Source organism: Lissotriton vulgaris, chromosome 10, assembly GCF_964263255.1.
Source record: "Lissotriton vulgaris chromosome 10, aLisVul1.2, whole genome shotgun sequence".
Lineage (NCBI taxonomy): Eukaryota > Metazoa > Chordata > Amphibia > Caudata > Salamandridae > Lissotriton > Lissotriton vulgaris.
Genome location: NC_141698.1, coordinates 234,196,144 through 234,209,927, shown reverse-complemented (window position 1 = coordinate 234,209,927; position 13,784 = coordinate 234,196,144). Strand labels below are relative to the sequence as shown.

At 39.2% G+C, this 13,784-nt stretch overlaps 1 protein-coding gene across 1 annotated transcript in view; it reads left to right on the top strand.

Annotated features, from left to right (window-relative positions):
- Nucleotides 1–12,076, top strand: part of ASB10 (ankyrin repeat and SOCS box containing 10) — a 337,635-nt gene extending 325,559 nt beyond the window's left edge. The window contains exon 5 of the mRNA XM_086940920.1: nucleotides 11,682–12,076. Within this exon, the coding sequence (XP_086797046.1) occupies nucleotides 11,682–11,867 (186 nt within the window). The 3' untranslated portion in view covers nucleotides 11,868–12,076. The remainder of the gene's footprint in view (nucleotides 1–11,681) is intronic.
- Nucleotides 12,077–13,784: the final 1,708 nt, after the last annotated feature.

The window sequence follows — 13,784 nt, the reverse complement described above, 5'->3', positions numbered from 1 at the left end:
TACAAAGAACACATCCATGCACCCTAACTTTCTGTTTTCAGAAATGGAAATGCACCAATCACTGCTAATGAATCATTAGCACTGGAAATCCACAGTTTTTTTTCTTTACAAACTCCTACTGTTTCAACTGCCCTTTCATTACCACACTTCATCTGACTGCAGCCCAACCTTCTTCCACCATGTTTAACGTCTGGATTGTTGGACATAGTTACATCCACTGGGCTCAAAGGTATGCTGAGAACAGAAATTTACACAACCTCAATTTACAAGATGTGGAAATTAAGTGGTTGGGCCAAAGAGGATTAAAATGTCACCAATTGATACCATTGGTGAAAACCTTTATGCATTTGCCAAAACCTGACCTGTTAATAGTGCACTGTGGAGGTAATGATTTGGGCACTTTGACAGGGGTAGGTCTGGAAATGCTTTTAAAGGACACCTTTGAGCAATTAATGGCACTTTTTCCTCAAACTGCCTTGGTATATTCCAATATATGCCAAAGACAGAAATGGAGGTGGTCCAACCAATTTTGTCCACAAATTGAGAAAGCGAGGAAGCATGTAAACAAATCTGTTTCAGCTTACATGAGAGACCATGGAATGGGCTCTCTGTACAACAATAACTTGCGTTACTACATGCAAGATATCTACAGAGGAGATGGAGTTCACTTCTCAGATGAGGGCAACAGAATTTTCATTCTGAATTTAAGACTGTGCATTGGTACCTACTTATAAGTACCTAAATGTACCATAAACCCAAAAGCTCTTCTCAGAGCTACCCTACATCTGATCACTCACAATTATTATTTTTCTCTAACTTTTTTCACTAATTTTCCACAAAATTCGCTCCCCGGAGCGCTACCCGGTTCGCTAACCGAAAGCTAACCTCGCGGAATTTTTTTTCCGCACATATAAGCCTCCTCAGCCACGCTCAGAAAACCTAGGGGGTCAAGATAAGTCTACCATGACCCCTTCTACCCATTCTAAACATTATTTGCCCTCCATCTTGTATCTTAATGCGACCGAAACACAAAATGGTGGACTCCCGTGACGCTTAAGGTTCGCTAACCGGGCCGCTTCCCGGAAAGCGGTCCAAAAAAAGGCGGGAAAGTAATTTACAGAAAAACGACTAGAGACACTCTCACCAAATATAGATTAGCTCATACTACATAACAATCCCTTCCATTCTCACAAATTTCATTGAAATTCCATTTAGCCATTTAGCCTGTAGACCTCTCCAAATACCGTGAGGTAAATTACTTCACAAAACACATCTGAATTGTTGGAATTGACAACCAATGAAAATGTTACTTTCCTTTTCTACTTTTATTACCTGACATTTGATTGGTTATATACCTGTATATATATAAAGGGAGAGAAGGAAACACAGCCATTTTGACTACTACTTGTTGTTGTATATATCATTTAGAATATCACTAATAACATCAACTTGTTTCTAAAGGTAAGTTGTTATTTTTAAAACTGAAGTATATTGTGCACTATAAGTAAATATGGTAAACTTTTTCTGATAGTTATATACTATCCCTCTGTAGTAGTTATAGATTTAGATAGACTTCTCTGTCTGAACTTAAACCCAACAGTGCCCTATCTCTACTGATATATTTATTTTTTATGCAAATTACAGCAATAAAATGGAAGGTGAGCAGAATGTTTCCTTCGAAATTGTTCTGGAGACCAACACAGAAAAAGTTATTGCGGACAATGATGACTCAGATTTCATGGATGAATCACGGGACCATGAATTAGTTCAATGTGTAGAATCAGTGGATCATTTACTTCATTATGATGACGGTCAAATGTTGGAACTTATGTTCACTGAACAAGAACACATATCAGACAGTGAAATGCTAGACGTTGTATTAAATTTCGAAAAACAATCCGAAAAATAAAATTGTATGTAATATTAAAAAATTGTTTGAGTCTTTAATCATTTTTATATGTAATTCATAAACTAGTTAAATGTTAGAAATGTTATTAAATTTTGAAACACAATCACAACAATAAAAAATTGCTTAAAAAATAAAAAAATTAAAAAATAATCAACAAAACCAACAAATAATTAACATACAGTATTAGAAAAGTCTTTCATTCTTTTATCCATTAAGTTCGCTGCCCAGAACGCTTTCCGGTTCGCGAACTTGGCGCTTACCACGCAAAAAAAAAATTTTTTTTTTTTTTTTTGGGACCCTCCTAGGCCCTTTTAAAACCTCCACATAAAACCTAGGGGGTCAACGAGGATCTACTATGCCCCCTTATGGTAATTTCCCCCTTTGTTTTGGCCTCCTCTTGTCTCTCGATCCTACCGAGAGACAAGATGGCGGCCGCTCCGGACTGTTTAGAATGTTGACAGACACCTGAGGGCCAATCAGCTTCGCATCGCAAAGTTCCGATACGCGAAAGGTTCGCTAACCGGATCGCTGCCCGGAGCGCTGTTACAGATATATATCTTGATTTAAACGTTAATTTCTCAAAATCCACTGAAGCACATATATTGAGACCTAGCAAAGGCACATCGGGCTAACAGTCCCTACAATTTTGCCAAGTTTCGTGAAAATCCATTCAGCTGTTCGGGCTAAAAGTGAGTCCAACCGCCCTATGGAAAACTCAATGCAAAAAACGCGTTTTGGGACCCCCCTTTTTTCTCAGCCCCCCCTTGACGAAACCCCACCAAATTTTCAGGGGCTGCTCAGAAACAAAATGTGCCATTTTCCTGAAAATTTCAGCCAATTCCGTCCACAAACGCAAAAGTTATTAGGCATAGAATTTTCAGAAATCCCATAGGGAAAAAATCCTAACTATATATACCTACTGGCGACCGCCAGTAGGTAATATATATATATATATATATATATATATATATATATATATATATATCCCAGCTCCGCAGGTTTCGAAAACCAACAAAATCAGCACTCACAGTAGTTCAAACCAGATACGGTTTATTGCACACAAAATTAGATAAACAGACGCGTTTCAGCACTTGCCTTCGTCAGTGCCAGCTGGCGACGGCAAGGCGGAAGTTAAAATAAGGCATAGTGATTGAAAGTGAAAATGGATGATTGTTTACAATTCATAAGCGCCATCTTTGAATGGTGAAATAACGCAAATAACGAAAAAAGACCAAATTAGGTGCAATGCTCGTAATGCTGAATAGATCATGCATGTCTATTCGATTAACACTTAACTAAATTATCTAGTGTTGACATTTTGCCCTGGATGGGCTAATTCATAAAGGTTCTCAAGTTAAAAACCAAATATCGTTAAATCAACATAATTCACATTGCACAATGAATCAATATACTTCATTGGTAAAAGGTATAAAGAAAGACTCTAACTAATGAAACCCTTGATGAATTGATTGATGATTGAGGCCTGGATGGCCTGTTAGTGAAACTGTAAATCATGATTAACACTACCCCTACACCACACTATCACATTAAATATTAACATCAAATTCATCATAAGGGTCAAAACCTGCTACCAACTCAATTTCTTAAAGCATTTATAAAGATGAGTGAATTCTCAGACATTGACACAGCTCAATTCATATACTTTCAATTACTGTTACTATAGGTGTGATAGTAATTCTTCCCCTGCGTTGAGTCCTCCAGGTGACTTTGTTTGGAGGTCGATAATATATCTTGACTCCAAACGCCTAAGTCTCCGTTTCAGGTCCCCACCCCTTATGTCTTGAGGGACACAGTCCAAACTAAAGAAGCTAAGCAGAGTTCTATCGCTGTTGTGGTGACTAGCGAAATGTCGGGCCATCGGGTAGTTCTCATCCTTATTTGCGATGGCCCGTTGATGTTCCAGGATTCTCAACTTAACTGCCTTAGTGGTACTCCCCACGTACATGAGTCCGCAGGGGCACTTTAGACAGTACACCACAAATGTGGTTGAGCAAGTAATAAACTTACTAATCCTAATCTTGGAATCCTTATGTGGCACCTGATAGGTAAGTACCCTCTGGCTGTTACTGCAGGCCTTGCATTTCAGGGCACATTGTTTGGAGAGATATATATATATATATATATGAAGAAAACGCCATTCTTTTCCACAAGTTGACCAAGAATAACGAGAGTGAGCCCAAATTTTGTGCCAATTTTCTCGGTGATTTATTTAGTAATCACACCAGCCATCCGCCATAACGCGTTTCACCTCCCAAACGAGGCTTGATCACATGACCATATATATATATATAACTATATATCTCCAAACAATGTGCCCTGAGGCGAGAACAAGCCTCCAGCAGGGTGGCTTCACACCAGGAATTCTTGAAATCAGTGTGGAAGTCCAGAATAAAAGTTTATTCCTGACGCGTTTCAAAGCAAAGATGCTTCTTCTTCAGAGGAAAACTACAAGTGCACGGAAGCGCTGCCCCAAGCTTTTTCAATGCACGCTGTACATGATAACCCCCAGGTGGGTATTTTGCTGAGCATGCTGGTATTTATAGTTGATATAATGGGCGCTGATCTTACCCCGGTGGGTTCCGTTGCACATGAGGCCAATAATAGTCATTAACACACCCCAGTGGGCGTCCGGGCTTCATCAAACCAATCTTTTCATTTTCACTCCCTGCTGTGCCTTTAACACGATGCAAAATCGTTCACCTCGTAAGCCCCCTCAAACCACGGTGGCAGGTTCTCTGCGGCCGGACCGCCGCATTCTAAAACCAAACAATGTGCCCTGAGGCGAGAACGAGCCTCCAGCAGGGTGGCTTCACACCAGGAATTCTTGAAATCAGTGTGGAAGTCCAGAATAAAAGTTTATTCCTGACGCGTTTCAAAGCAAAGATGCTTCTTCTTCAGATTAAAACTACAAGTGCACGGAAGCGCTGCCCCAAGCTTTTTCAATGCATGCTGTACATGATAACTCCCAGGTGGGTATTTTGCTGAGCATGCTGGTATTTGTAGTTGAAATAATGGGCGCTGATCTTACCCCGGTCACGCAGGTATTTAGACAACAGAATGTTGAATGTTCAATCACCTGATAAAACGGCTCCAAACTTTCTACTTGAAAGTGGGCCTCTTCTCTTTGCCTTCGTGAACCAAATTTAGCCGGCTTTCCATGCCCGTTCAAGAGGCCGCCCTGAAGGGTCTGGGGCTCCCCATACGGAGTTTTGCTGTTTGGAGATATATACAATCCAAATATGGGGATGACTCATAACCACAATTGTAGAGTTATCAAGGAGCAGGCTTGCTCCGTTGCCGTATCCCGGGTCATAACTTTGTCTGAACCCCAGACTATCCCCGGCGGGGACACGTTATTTAATTTTGACACATTTTGAGTTTAATTAAAAGGCACTTATTCACCTTATTCCCTTCACCCACTCACACACCTAATTATACACTCACTCGAAAAACAAATGTACCCTAATATAGAGCGCGGACACACATCCCCGTTTTGGCTGGAATGGGAGCTCCCTGTAATGATGTCAATACAATAGCAGGACAATTAAATAGCGGAATTCTGCGAGATTGATATAAATTGACCATTGTATCTTGGTTTTAACCTGCCTACATATCAAAAACTACATCACCCATAAGTCCTATCTTTCACAGACACGTATTTGGGATATTGTGGTTTCTAGCGCGCACCTACGAATTGGTATGAGAAAGATACTGTGTGATGTGAAATTCCTTATAAATGAATTGACAAAGATACTTTGCAGTGATATGAATTGTAAATGTACTCAATTTGTCATAACATGAAAAAACGATTGTATTTTTTCTATGTTCATGCAACTAAGGAAGGACTTAAAAACACAGTATGTGAAAATGGTGGCCACTTGATAAAGGCTTCACGCCGAAACGCGTCGTCTTTGTTTACTGAGTGCACAATAAAATTATTTGTGCCGGACCTACCTGGTGTGCCGTCTTTTTCCTGTGAAACCGAACACGGATGTGAACGGAAAGTTGGGAGAAAATATAGCGTGGCAGCTGCGGCCTCCCAAGGCATCAGTGTTGTTTGGCTGAGGATCGCTGAATGCAGTAACGTTGGTAGAAAAAAAATATATATATATATATATATATATATATATATATTACCTACTGGCGGTCGCCAGTAGGTATATATAGTTAGGATTTTTTCCCTATGGGATTTCTGAAAATTCTATGTCTAATAACTTTGGCGTTTGTGGATGGAATTGGCTGAAATTTTCTGGAAAATGGCACATTTTGTTTCTGAGCAGCTCCTGGAAATTTGGGGGGTGTTTGGCAAGGGGGGGCTGAGATAAAAGGGGGGTCCCAAAACACGTTTTTCCCATGTTAATTTCCATAGGGCGGTTGGCCTCACTTTTAGCCCGAACGGCTGAATGGATTTCCACCAAATTTGGCAAAATTGTAGGGACTGTTAGCCTGATGTGCCTTTGCTAGGTCTGAATATATGTGCTTCAGTGGATTTTGAGAAATTAACGTTTAAAACAAGATATATATCTGTAACAGCGCTCCGGGCAGCGATCCGGTTAGCGAACTTTTCGCGTATCGGAACTTTGCGAAGCGAAGCTGATTGGCTCTCCGTTGTCTGTCAACATTCTAAACAGTCCGGAGCGGCCGCCATCTTGTCTCTCGGTAGGAACGAGAGACAAGAGGAGGCCAAAACAAAGGGGGAAATTACCATAAGGGGGCATAGCAGATCCTCGTTGACCCCCTAGGTTTTATGTGGAGGTTTTAAAAGGGCCCAGGAGGGTCAAAAAAAAATTTGGGGTTTTTTTTGCGTGGTAAGCGCCAAGTTCGCGAACCGGAAAGCGTTCTGGGCAGCGTACTATAAGGATAAAAGAATGATAGACTTTTCTAATACTGTATGTTAATTATTTGTTGTTTTTGTTGTTTTTTTTGTTTTGTTTATTTTAAAAGTATTTTTTTTATTTTGATTGTGTGTCATAATTCATTAAACTTTTAACATTCAATAAACATATAAAAATAAATAATGTGTCAAACAATTTTTGAATTAAGAAATTATAATTTATTTTTCATTTTGTTTTTCAAAATTTAAAAGAAAATGTAAAAAATCGTGATCATTTTTTTTTCCATTTTTTAGTAGAAAATCAACTGCATCTACGCATTGGACAAGTTCATTATTTATTGTGTCGTCGTAGAAATCCATGTCATCTTGTGTCTCAATTTTTTCTTCTGTTTCAGTTTTCATGTTGTTTTGTTGTTCTTCCATTTTCAATTCTGAAAAATGAATTTTTAAAAAATATATCAGTACAGAAAGGGCATTGTTGGGTTTCAGTACAGATTGGCAGGTTATTTATATCGTGTTTTTTTCACAAAGAAAGGTGTCGCCTGCAATTAAGGACTATTGCAGGGGGCCCCCTCCTTGGGCCTCCCATGGATGGTGTCAGGAGGTATAGGGGAGGGAGAAGGAGACGCTCCCTCAATTGCAAGGAGACCATTCACAGGCACTGAGGGGGCCCATTGTCCAGCATTTTTGCGCCCCCACAGTTTTAACTTTTAGACCACAATCAATTCTCACACCTATGAAGGTGTGAGATATGCGTGTGGATTTAAAGTTAAAACTGTGGGGGCGTCAAAATGCTGGACAATGGGGCCCCCTCAGTGCCTGTGAATGGTCTCCTTGCAAGGGGCCACTTATGTAAATTGGAGGGGGCTTCGCGCACATTCCTTTTTAGCCTATGGTGTTGCAAATTCTTGGAATGGCTCTGCCATAACTAAAACAGAGTAGTCTATTTTTTTCTATAAGTATTACAGAGTGATAGAATATAATTCTCAGAAAATGTTTTTCTAATTAGGTTTCAGTACAGAACATACTTAAGTTTTATAAATAATATCTTACCTTTCAAATATAAGTTGAAGTTATCAGTTGATTTTTTGTTGTGCACTTCACGAAGTAGCAGTCAAAATGGCTGTGTTTCCTTCTCTTCCTTTATATATATTCAGGTATATAACCAATCAAATGTCAGGTAATAAAAGTAGAAAATGAAAGTAACATTTTCATTGGTTGTCAATTCCAACACTTCAGATGTGTTTTGTGAAGTAATTTACCTCACGGTACTTAGAGAGGTCTACAGGCTAAATGGCTAAATGAAATTTCAATCAAATTTGTGAAAATGAAAGGGATTGTTATGTAGTATGAGCTAATCTATATTTGGTGAGAGTGTCTCTAGTCGTTTTTCTGTAAATTACTTTCCCACCTTTTTTTAGGACCGCTTCCCGGAAAGCGGCTCGGTTAACGAACCTTAAGCGTCACGGGAGTCCACCATTTTGTGTTTTGGTCGCATTAAGATACAAGATGGAGGGCAAATAATGTTTAGAATGGGTAGAAGGGGTCATGGTAGACTTATCTTGACCCCCTAGGTTTTCTGAGGGTGGCTGAGGAGGCTTATATGTGCGGAAAAAAAACATTTTTAAAAAAAATTCCGCGAGGTTAGCTTTCGGTTAGCGAACCGGGTAGCGGCCCGGGGAGCGTATTTTGTGGAAAATTTGTGAAAAAAGTTAGAAAAAAATAATAATTGTGAGTGATCAGATGAAGGGTAGCTCTGAGAAGAGCTTTTGGGTTTATGGTACATTTAGGTATGCAGGCGTATAATAAAGGATTAGCTACTGAAACCATTATAAAGGAGCTAATGACCATTAAAGTCAAAATTCATCAGGGATTTGCTACAAAATTTGCTCAACAAATCTCTGCCTTTAGGACAGAGGTTTATGAAGTGAGAGAAAACGCCGGTAAACATTTGGCTAAGAGGGCTAAACAGAAAGCGACATTTGCCAGTATTGACAAAATAAATATTCTGACAGGAATGACAGTTAATAAAATAGAAGACATTCTTGAAATATTTAGGGATTTTATTCTAAATTGTATACAGAAGATGTTAGGTCAGTCTGTTCAGATCAGATTACTCAGTTTGCTGATTCAGTTTTGGATATCAAGTTATCTAGTGAGGAAAAGGAGAAATTAGACTTACCATTTACCTGGGAAGAAATTGAACTCTCTCTAATGTCTTTAGCATCTGGAAAAGCAGCAGGCCCATACGCTATCCCCCTAGAGTTTTTTAAACAGTTTAGATCTGTCCTAAAAACAGAATTAATGGACTTATGTCTAGGAGCTCAACAGGGAAATGCCCCTCAATCATGGCACGATTCTATAATTACTGTGTTTCTTAAAAAGGGCAAACCCCCGTTATTACCCTCATCTTTTCACCCCATATCTCTTATAAATGCAGACAGTAAAAAAAATTCTAAAATCCTTGCCTTACGATTGTCCAACATTATTTCCCCTCTAGTCTCTATTTACCAACACAGCTTTATTCCCGCTAGATAAACTGCTGATCATATTCGGAGAGTGATTTCATTCTTGGATTGGTCCCAAGCAACTCGGTCTAATGTAGGATTAGTATTTTTAGACGCTGAAAAAGCCTTTGACCGGGTTGCTTGGGGCTATCTGTGGGATGCTTTATCTAGGAAGGGACTAGGCTCTGGTATAATAAGAGCTTTAAAAACTTTGTACGTCGCTCCTAAAGTGCATATTCGAATTAATGGGAAGATTTTCCCTCCTTTTTTTAATTACCAGAGGCACCCGGCAAGAATGTCCTTGTTCCCCTTTACTTTTTGCTTTTTATATTGATCCTTTAATTAATCGTTTTCTTTTGGAACAAAAAATTAAACTTATTGCCTTAGCTAATGTTAATTATCGAGTTTTAGCTTACGCTGACGATATAGTGATAACCACCACCGATGTTCAGTCAGCCTTACCGGTGATTGATGATATTGCTAGGCAATTTGGCTCTTTTTCTGGTTACAAACTTAATCTGGAGAAAACTCAAATTCTTTGTTCAGGAGATAAACCACCTTTAAACATCTCTATTACCTCAGAGATTACATACTTAGGAATTAAGATCTCCCTCCCCATAGAGAAGATACCAGAACACAATATAAATCCCATAATAACGCAAATTAATGCTTCATTACAGCGTCTAGACCATTTACATTTATCGCTTTATGGCAGACTTCACATTTTAAAAATGATGATCTTACCAAAAGTGCTGTATTTGTATCGCACAATACCATTAGAATTCCAACCGCCTTGTTTTAAAAATTTAGAAAGAAGTACTTTTCGGTTTTTATGGGGTTATAAACGTCATAGGAAAGCATCAAAGAAAATGATACAGAGTAATGAATGTGGTGGATGGAATGTTCCTTACTTTCTTCTGTATTATTTTTCTGCCGTATTGCAATATATAAGTCCTTTGATTTTGGGAGATAGAGTAGAAGTGGAGAAACATCAAACTCCGTCAATCTATGAAATGATTATGGGTGAGAAAGTTAAGGGTAGCTTTCTGAGGATTGTAGAGCCCAGCTACCATAAAAAAACAAAATATAAGATATTGAAAGCGGCCTTTGGAGTCTGGCAAAAAGTTCGAAAACATCTGAAACTATGTAAACTGAACTCTTATACCCCTTTTATATCAAAAGGCTTGTTACCAGAAATTGTTTGTGATCTTACTATGTATAGATGGCAACAGAAAGGAATATGCTATCTGGGAGATTTGTTTAGCAATGATCAAATGTTGTCATTTCAAGATTTAACGAACACATTCGCTGTGGGAAGAAATGATTTCTTTAAATTTCTCCAGTTACGAAGTTACCTACAAAATCATCATTTTATTCCCCCATCTAAAGCCCCACTGCTAGAACTTTTGCAAAAAGTTTAATTCAGGAATATGGTACTGATTTAGGACAATGTCAGCAGAAATGGGCCAATATTTTAGGTATACCGGATGTTGATATTTTGCTTTCGATCAAAATGGCATCAGATTGTTTAATAACAGGGATGATGAAATCACAACATTTTATGTGTATTCATAATCTGTACTATACCCCTAGTAAAGTTGTCAAGTGGAGCACGACGACCGGCACGAACTGCAATCGATGTGGCTTATTTTCAGCTGATGAATTGCATATGTTTTTTTCTTGTCCTAAACTTTCTAATTTGTTCCAACTTATGGAATTTTTTTAATCTATTATTCTTAAATGTGAGGTTAAGATAACAGCGGAGTTACTGTTACTAGGTATTGATCATACTGTTATCAGGTCAAGATCAATTTCATATTTTTTATTTATTTGCATGGCTGCAGCTAGGTCTTGCATTACTAAGGAATGGGTTAGCTCAGCTCCGCCGTCTTTCTTTATGTGGCGTGAAAAATTATTGTTTATGTATAATATTGAATCCGCCATATATAAGTTGAAGGGGGTAAAAAAAAGAATTCTGTGGGAGAAAATTTGGGCACCAATTGCCGAATGGATTTAAGCTATTATGCTGTTTGATTTATATTCATTTCTCTGTTATAAGATGTTATGTACTTTATGAAGAATTTGTCTTTCTCTTTTTTTTTACTTGTTTATTACATTAGTCATGTATCGCTGCATTTCCTTGCAATAAAATAATAAAATTTAAAAAATATATATATATTTTAGGTTTCTCTGGGGAATGTGATCCTAGGTGCGAACTAAAGGCTTGGTATGGCCACCAAAGGTGAATGACAAACTATGGATAATTCCAGCTTTGTCTAGCTGGCGACACTGAAATATATCACTTATCATTTTTTTCACCATTTAACCTAAAGGATCTCTCTCACATCCTGTAACTCTTCTCTGGAATACTTTGTTCATGTGCTCACTTCTTTTTCCTTTTTTCTTTCAGAGACACCCACAATTCTTCGAATCTCTCTTTTGTTTGGGCCAAAAGCCCCGCTCGCTGCAGCACCTGGCCCGATATTCTGTGCGTCTCCACCTGGATGGCAAACTGCCCCACGTCCTACCCCAGCTTCAACTGCCACCCACCATTATTGACTTCCTGATGCTGGGATTTGAAGATCTTTTGTACTAGATTTAGAAGCTAGTTTTATTGGTTTGATGGAACGTAGTAGAAAACAAATGGATTCAATTTACCACATTGAGGTCAGCACTCAATAACATTTCAAGCATTACCAAATTTTATGGTGGTCCAGAATTCCACAAAAAAATCTTAGGCTACATGTACATGTTCAACAATGATCAGCTTCAGAAGTATCTTTATTCGTGTAGTCAAATATCCACAAAATTAAAACTCAGTAAAAACATATAGACAAGTACAAAATAAAACCCCTACATCTGGTTACATGATAAAAGTAAAGGTGAAAGCATACTAAAATTGCCATAATATCAGCAGGGCCATTTTAATTAGGATTCAATGTGTGTCGTGCCTGAACAGCCGTTCTAAGGAATGAACCTACATGTACACATGATTCCAGATCCGGCATTTGCATTTAAAAAAAACTAAATGCCACCCTGCAATTCCTAATATTGTCTTTTTGACAAGTGGAAGTAGGAAATGCTTTGCATATTTTAAATAACATTTACAGAAAATTTTAAATTGCTGTACAGTTTGACTATGGCTCCCATCACAAGGGCAAGAGCAAACATCAAGATATGGTTGGTTACCCAATGGGTAATATAGTAGATATTTTAACATGCCAGCCCTAAATCAAAACAGCAAACTATTTTCCCAATGCTCCCTATCTAAACAGAGATACTAAGTAGGAGGGTTAACTGCAACCATATTCAAATAAGCTGCCACAGTTGACTTCCCCCATTCTCGTTCAGTCACGTGGTACGTTCAGTCTCGTGGTATGCTCAAAATTGAGCAGGGATTGCTGCACAGATGTTTTTGTCTATGGCAGCAACACTTTCAGGATCTTTATAATTATGATGCAGAATAGTCTTAAATTATTATTGGATTTCGACTCACCTTGTAAACGTCTTCACTCCTGAGTTACCATAGCCTGTGCAGATAACAGGGGTCCGTATTTACCACGATGCCATGAATCTGCTGGAAGGAAATATTGGGCGCTGCATTAGGGCTTTAAGGGGGGGCATGACCTTTTGGGCCTTCTTACCTTTATCGGTGCAGGGCCGGGTGGCACTATTAAAGATGGTGGCTTTGCCAAGGTTGCTCTATTACTTCCATAGCTTACCGGCGTGGGTTCCTCAGCGGATCTTCAAGGAACTGAGGACAATGGTTATTGACTTACTTTGGGGGCACGGGAGGCGCAGGGTGGCATTGAATACTCTGATAAGAACCAAACTTGAAGGAGGGATGGCGGTTCCCGATTTTGAATTGTATTACTTGGCGGCCCAATTACAGATATTAACGCAAAGCATTGCTAAAGAATTTAGAGGCCCAGACCAGGAACGGGGGACCGGTATCCAGAGACACATCTTATCATATATAATTATGCAACAGAAATTAGAATGGAGGGGTTTATCCATGGAAGAGAGAACCCTACGGCTGTGCTGGCACAGGAGCTTGAAGAGAGCGAAAGCAACAAGACCGTACGCACCGGAGATTCCTCTGGGGATGTTGACGGCGCTGCCACATGGAGGCGATTGGTCCCCATTATCGGAATGGGAAGATTTGGGCCTACAGATGGTGGGAGACTTATATATTGATGTGATGCTGGTCCCCTTTAGGGTGTTACACGACCAGTTTGGTGTCCCGGATGGGAGCTACCTCTTGCATGCAGCAGTGGTCGCGGCGATGCAAAAACACTGGAAAAATGGCTGGTGGAACCGAACACGACCATGGCCTGTCAACATGTGGTGATGGCTGCGGGAACGATCAAAGCGGTTACCTGCCTCCACTCTAGAATGCTACATGAGGGGCTAGAACCACTAACTACACTGAAGGAGAAATGGGAGGAAAGTATAGGCAAACCGATACCAGACACGGTCTGGGGACATATTCTGAAGAGAACATGGAAAGGAT